Source organism: Sarcophilus harrisii, chromosome 4 (assembly GCF_902635505.1).
Source record: "Sarcophilus harrisii chromosome 4, mSarHar1.11, whole genome shotgun sequence".
NCBI lineage: Eukaryota > Metazoa > Chordata > Mammalia > Dasyuromorphia > Dasyuridae > Sarcophilus > Sarcophilus harrisii.
Genome location: NC_045429.1, coordinates 329,560,350 through 329,567,881, shown reverse-complemented (window position 1 = coordinate 329,567,881; position 7,532 = coordinate 329,560,350). Strand labels below are relative to the sequence as shown.

Sequence of the window (7,532 nt, the reverse complement as noted above, 5' to 3'; positions counted from 1 at the left end):
TGAGATCCAGAGAGATTAAGTGATTTACAGGAAGCTAGATGGTGTAGTGATTTAACTGTAAAATGAGGATAATAAAAATGCCCCTCCAGGGCAGCTAGGTTAGCACAGTGAATAAAGTGACAGGTCTGGAGTCAGAAAGAGTTGAGTTCAAATTAGGCTTCAAATTACTCACTAGCTATCTGACCCTGGGCAAGTCACTTCACCCTTTTTAATTGGGTTTCCTCATCTGTAAAATGAGCTGGAGAAGGAAATGACAAACCACTAAGCTGTGTGACTCTGAGCAAGTCACTTAACCTCTGATAGCTTCAGTTTCCTCAACTGTAAAGTGGGGATAATAATAATACCTGCTTTAGGGTTGTTATGAAGATCATAAGATCATATTTGTAAAGTACTTAGCATTGCGCCAGGTACATCGTAGGCATTTATTTATTTTTTGCTGAGGTGATTGGGGTTAAGGGACTTGCCCAGGGTCACACAACTAGTCGTTAGGTATTTATTAAATGTCCCTTCCCTTCCCTTCTCCCACTTGCCCAAGATCACATAGTGAGGAAATGGCAGAACCGGGATTTGAGCTAACTTACCTGACTCTAAACTCAGACCTTTTCCTCTATGCCAAGCCACCACTCAAATTGCTTTAGATAAGTTGGACTAGATAATTTCTAAGATCACTTTCCTTTCTAGACTTATGATCCTACAATGTGTCTAAATGTGAGTAATTGTGTCTGGGATCCATTACAGATTGCAGACTGTCTTCCTTAAAATGTTATTTCCCTAAAACCTATCTCAGTACTCTCTATACAGTCCGTGCTTAATACATGTTTGTGTGTGTGTGTGTTTTCTCCATTGTTTCAGTCATATATGACTTTTTGATCTTTTGGGCTTTTTTTTTTTAGCAATGATACTGAAGTAGTTTGCTATTTCCTTGTCCAGATCATTTTACAGATGAGGAAACTGAGGTAAATGTGGTTAAGTAGTCTAGGTTAACTAATAGTCTAGTTAAGTTGTCTAGGGTCACAAAGCTAGTGAGTATCCAAGCCTGGATTTGAAGTCAGCAAGTTAAAGTCTTCCTGACTCAGGCCCAGCACTCTAGCCACCTAGCTGCCCAGTATGGCTAAATGAGTCCTATAAAAGGTACATTCCTTAATTACATGTAGTGCTTGAAATAACTCACTATTCCCAGACTAGTCTGTTTTCTATTATACTGAGTCTAAAACTTATTTGTGTGTCTCCAGAAGGGAATATGGATGGTTATTATGTCTGTCTTTGTGTGCGATTGTGAGGTAAGAGCATTCAGAGACTTAAGGAGTCCATCCATCCTACTCATCCAAGCTTCCATTTATATAGTGCTATATTATACGGAGAATAAAGAGGTCTCACTTTCCTATAGAGATGGCGCAACAAGTTTCCAGGCTCTCCCCAGGGAGAGGGTCTTGTCAGTGACAGCATTCCTTTCTTAAAAGGAAATTCTATTTTCCCAAGATGCCCATTGAATTACTCCAAATTTCCCCAAACAGAATGGCAGGTAATCCTAGTGTGGGCAGCAAGGCAAAATAAAAACTGTAGAGCCCCCATTGTCTTAGCCCAGCTCTTCCTCTCCCGCCAATCCTAGGGGGAATAGGGAGCGAGGGGATAGATTCAGGAACTTGTACAGGCCAGCCCTGAGGCAACTCTAGAAATGGATCCCCAGGCTAGAAAGGGTCTGCTAGATTCCCTGGGTCCTGACAAATCTTGCTTCTTGTATCTCCCCTCTCATCCTTAGAAAAGCATCATCTCCAAGTCCCGTGTAGATTGATCTGAGAGAAAGGGCAAAATGTTGTAATAAGATCACAGAAACTAGGGCTAAAAGGAACCTTGAAGTCACCAACTGGGAATTTCTGCAAGAGGCTGGGGGATAGGTAATAGCAAGGGGTAAATTCTCTTACAACTGGGACTAGTTCTGCAAGCAATAGAGAATCCCTTCTTCCCCCTCCCACTGGCTCTGCAGGCTAGACCAGAAGACAGCAGGGGATGATGGGAGAAAATGGGAGATGAAGATGGAGAAAAAATGTAGACATAGCATATGCAGATTTTTACAAATGAGATGCAGAGAGAAAAACAACCAGGAGAGCTGCTAGGCCCTCTACATTTCATTTGCTTATATTATGCAAACAATATTTACATATTAATAATTTATTTCTACCACTTGTAATAAATAAGTCTGTTTATTCTCTCTTTACTCAATTCTCTTATATGTTTCTTCTCCTTCTCTCAGGAATATGCTAATGAACTCCTGGCCCTCCCAGGGTCCTAAACAAGAAGGGGACACTGAGAAAGGATTAGGGAGCACAAGCTTCCTGGGCCTCCTGGAATGGGACATCCCTCCCTCCCCAATACAATGGGGTTGGGCAGGGCACAGTGGGTCAGGGGCCAGCTTGAACTGACATTGCAGCAAGAAAGATGAGGTTAAACACACAGAAGGACTAGGCCCTCAAGTAAGGATAAGCATGTAGAGGCCCCAAACGGATATCAGGGAGAGGCTAGTTTTTTTGGGGGGATTCCCCTCCCTTCAAGGTTTTCTGTTGATGATTCCTGTGGGATAAAAGGGCTATCCTATTAGAAGGCAGGGGAATAAATGAAATGACCCTGGAAATTCTAACAGCATTCTCTTCTTATAGGGAAATTCTATTTTACAAAGTTGGTTTCTGCACTACTCCAAACTCCTAAATTAGGGGGTCATGGTGTACCCTCTCAATTTGGAGGATGGGACATGGAAACAGGGGTTGGAAAATAAAAATTTGATGATTTCTAAGACTGGATTTCTCTCCCCAGTATAAGGAGAGGGACTGTCACAATACAAAGGAGAAATAGGGACCACTCAAGCCAGTCCCACCAGAGACTCCAAAATTTCTTCTCCCATCCCTCCCTGAAAGAGAGGCCCACATATATGTGTCTCACATATAGGATCAGTGTGACATGGAAGGAAGCATCTCTATTCTTCATGCTTCACTCCCACCTGGCCTTCTCCATTCCACTCTCTCCAGGTTATCCAGGCTTCCTATCTCCACTCTCCTAAATGGGACTCCCAGAGCCAGGCCCTGTCAGCTGGAAAAGGCAGGTACTCAGATTGCCTGGAGGGATTAAGGAGGAAAGACTAAGCCCTTGGTGATACAGCAAGGAATAATGGGCCCAGATCATGAGGTTCACTGGCCCCTCTCAGTTTTCCAAGTTCATGGAAATCTTCAGCAGTAACTATATAGGAGGTCTATTTTCCTTTCTGAAGGCCAAGGTCTTCTGCCCATCCCAATACCTCCCGGGTGAGGCTGGGGAAGAGCAGTGCTGAGAGGTCCGGAAGATAAAATAGGGGAGTCTTCGGCAGTGAGTTGCTGTGTACTTGGGGGAGGGGAGTGGAGATAAGAGAGAGAGGTTGAGCCCTGGGAATCTTTCACAACACAGATTCCATTCTGTTCTCCAGGAACATCCGGAAAGATGGTGCCCATTTTCACCCTGGGTCCTGGCTTCATGGGCTTCGATCTTTCCCAGGCTTTGGGTTGGTAGCACCAGGCAAAACTCGCTCCTAGGCAGGTCTGGACCAAATGGCCACCTCATTTAGATGGTGACATAACAATTCTCCCATCCCTAGACCCCAGGATTAAGTGACTAGCCAGTAGGAAGGGCACTAGGGTAGGAGTAGATCTATGCTAGCCCTGAGGAGAAAAGGTGACTAAATAAAGTGGCAGCAGAGGACCTTGGTGCTCACCTAAGTGTCAGCTTTTCTCATTTATGGACTGATGGGTACCTTGGGAGGCTTCTCCCCTTCTCCCACCCTCCTAAGCACAGTTTGGTCCCTTTAAAGAGGAGTGGAGATGATACCAGGTAGGCTGATAGCTAACAATGAGAAAGGTGGGCAGCACCTGGGCACCAAAGTGCCCCATGAACATACTTTACCCTGACAGTATCTTCTTGAGAGCTGATGATAGCTTTCATTGCCCACCTGGCATTTTATCCCAAGGAGTGGACACAGCTTCCCAAGGGAGCTGGGCTAAGGGACATGGGAACCTCTGCAGAGGATGCTCAATGATACCACCTGACAGAGGATGAGGTCTGAGTGACTAAGGAGTGTGGAATGGGGATGTGAATCTCTGTGCCAGAGATGGGCAGCAGGATTAATATACCCAGCTGACAGGCACCCACTGGGGTTCTGTCCGCAGCTTCTCCATCGCAGTCTGAAGCTCTCGGAAGGTCCTCTCAAGGTTATCATTCACCAGAGTGAGATCAAAGTAGTGCCCATACCCTCTCTGGATCCGGCTGCTTTCTTCAACTGTCCGCTTCAAGTCCGCTTCCTGCAGGGCCCAGGGAGATCCACTAAATCAGATGCTCCTTTTCCATCCCATTCCTCCCTCCAAATCACCTCCCCTCCCCTAGATGAGAACCCATCCTCTTTATGCCCTCCCTTATTTCTCTGAATGTGAATGATCTCTGAGAGACAGCCCCCAGACAGCTGAATTGAATAGTCCCTTCCCCTTAGGATTTTCCCTCTATGTTGCATATTAAAATGATCACCGATTCCCTGTGCTGAGGGAAGATGATCTCCAGGGCAGGGGCATTCCTACCTAGGCTCACTAAGAAGTCACCATCAGCTTCATAGTTCATATTTACATAGCCCCAAACACTTTCCATAAATGATTTCATTTGAGCCTTACAATGACCGAGTGAGATAGATGCTATCATTTGTTCTATTTTAACAGATGAGCCGACTGAGGAATCAGGGAAATTAAGAGTATTTGGTCAAGATCACACAGCTAGCAAGCACCACATGAATCAAGCCCTATCTCATTTCCTAACTGACTGAATCACTTTATCATGCCATCTAGGCCCACAATCAGCTGCTCCAGTTGTCATTCATGGAAACCCCAAGAGTGCCCACTTATATCTGCTTAAGAAATGCCTTCCCCAACCTGATAGAGATCACAGGAGACCAAGATTTTGCTGCCCACCTATGTCCACCAGTAAAAGAGAACCTGAAGATTGGGGGTTGAGCAGAAACTGATCAACTTTATTGAGAGCCTGGGCTGGGGTAGAATCTTGGTGGAACTCTCTAGCTAGAGAAGGCTTCTCTCTCTAATCCTGTCCCTCTCTTTCCCTCTCTGTCTTAATCACATTCTTCCTTTTGTCCTTCCTTTCCTCTCCTATTGAACTTGGATCTTTTCTCTCATTGTCTTATTGTTGCTTCTGGGTCAGGCTAGGAATGGAGAAGGAGAGCACCAAACCTTGGGAAAGGGACTAGAGTGATCCCTGCCAAGCCTGTGCCAAGTCTGGGAAGGCAGACAGGAAGATCTCCTCCTAATGTCCTCCTTCCACATTCTGAGCATTCTGATCCAGCAGCACTGTCTCCTGCACACCTCTCCACCACCAGTCTGCTTCCAACCAGTCCCTACATAGATGTTCATTTCTCTTCTAGATAATATCCAATATCTGGAGCTTCACTTAATAGGTAGCTAGAACGAGAGATAGAAAGAATGATAGAATGATGGATGGATGGATGGATAGATTCATTCCCTGAAAAGGCTATAGACAGAAATCCTCAGCCTTTCAAGAGAGCTCCAGTCCAATTTCACATTTCCTACTGCCTAATGGACATTGCAAATTGAGTGTCACATTGGCATCTCAAACTTGATAGGTCCAGAACAGAGCTCATTATCTCTTTGTACCACTCCCTTCCCTGACACCTCCCTTGATGAGTATTCCGCAAACCCTCTCTCTACCTCACCCCACATACTTTCTCTTTGACTTCTCACATTTCTTGCATTCATCTCATCTTTTTGCTCAAAAAGCCATCATATTACTCCAGTTCTTCATCACCTCTCACCTTTATTATTGTAATAGCCTCCTAATTATTGTCCCTGCCTCCAGTCTCCACACTCCAATCTATCCTTTACTCAGCTACCAAAAGTGCGATTCTGACCATGTCATCCAATGGCTCCTTATTTTTCCAGGATTAAGTAGAAACTCCTCTGCTTGGCATTTAAGGCCCTTTACAATTGGATTCCAATTCATTTTTCCCAAAGTAATTATATTTTAGTCCTTTTTACATATTCTATATATGATCCTGCCAAATAGGCCATCTTTCTATGTGTTGTTGTTTTTCAGTTATGTCTGAATCTGTGACCTCTCTTGGAATTTTCTGGGCAAAGATACTGAAGCAGTTTGCCATTTCCTTCCCCAGCTCATTTTACAGATGAAGAAACTGAGGCAGACAGGATTAAGTTGTGGTGATCTTCTTCTTTAAAATAATAATAGTTCTCTCTGGGAGAAAGCAGGTTTCTCAGGGAAGTTTTTTTGGAGGCAGCCCAGGATCACACAGCTAGTTAAGTATCTGAGGCCAGATTTGAACTCATGAATCTTCCTGATTCCAGGCTTGGCACTCTAAACACTATGCAACCTAGCATTTCTAGAAGTCCCCAAAACAGGTTAACAAGGGCCAACAACACAGCTCTTTCGCTTAAATGGGCTTCTTTCTGTTCAGCAAGGTTTTCATTAATCTCTTACTGACTCTCCACTGTATTCCCTACAGAGGTGGATTCAAAACTTTTCCACTAACTATAAGTTCCCATACCACTTAAATTCCTTGCTTCCTATATTCTCAGAACACATGCTTGGTTCCTCCTACTTTTCAGAGATCTAGACATCCAGTTTGACTCCCCTCCTCTCTGCTTCTCAGTATTTCTAAATCTTCACCCATTTCCTTCTCCTCTTCTCTCCCAGGGGAAGAAATGTCTCTTCTTGCCCAAGTCAACCCTTCTACCTGAGCCCTCCAGGCTAGTTCTGCCCATCTCCTACTAAACCCTGCTTCATTTTTTTAACCCCATTGCTTGCATGTTCAGTCTCTTCCCCCTGTACTGCTATCTTCCTCTGGGTCAGAGGAAGACAGGGAGAACTGTCTGAAAGGGAAAAAATTATTCTTGTCACTTGGATACATCTCAAAGAGTTCTTTTATTTTTTATCCCTCTTTTCACTAATAAACTTCTCAAGAAAATACTTTATACTCATTAATCTTCACTTTTTCCTCATTTAAAATTCATTGCCTGGCCCCCTTCCTATTGATTTCTATCCTCACCAGTCTACCAGTGCTTCTTCCTCTAAGATCAAGATTCCTTCCTTCCTCTTTCCTTTTCTTCCTTTCTATTTCTCTCCACTGTCATTTATCAGCTCCATCCAATTATCCAACTAGCATCTTAAATTTTAATAGAGAAAACTGAATCCATCATCTGCCCCACTAAACCCATTCCTCTTCCTGATTTCCCTAATACTGGCAATGGTACCACCACCCTCCAAGTTATTCAAGCTTAAAACATATGAGTGACTTTTGGAATCTTCTTTGTTCTCCACTTAAATGTGTCACCAAGTCTTGTTAATTTTGCCTCTTCAATATCAACTATGTTTCCTCCATGGCACTCCAAATCATTAATCTAGTTCAGGTTCTCATCACATGTCACCTTGACCCCTCTAATTGCCTCCTGATTGAAACCCAATCCATTCTCCTCATTGACACCAAA

General features: G+C 43.9%; 1 protein-coding gene across 6 annotated transcripts in view; it reads right to left on the bottom strand.

Moving 5' to 3' along the window:
* Positions 1-2,060: 2,060 nt before the first annotated feature.
* The window catches only part of MPP2 (membrane palmitoylated protein 2), a 32,726-nt gene continuing 27,254 nt past the window's right edge, over positions 2,061-7,532 (bottom strand). For all 6 annotated transcript variants that reach the window (XM_031966054.1, XM_031966055.1, XM_031966053.1 and 3 more), the window contains one exon: positions 2,061-4,319. In XM_031966054.1, the coding sequence (XP_031821914.1) occupies positions 4,143-4,319 (177 nt within the window). In that variant the 3' untranslated portion in view covers positions 2,061-4,142. The remainder of the gene's footprint in view (positions 4,320-7,532) is intronic.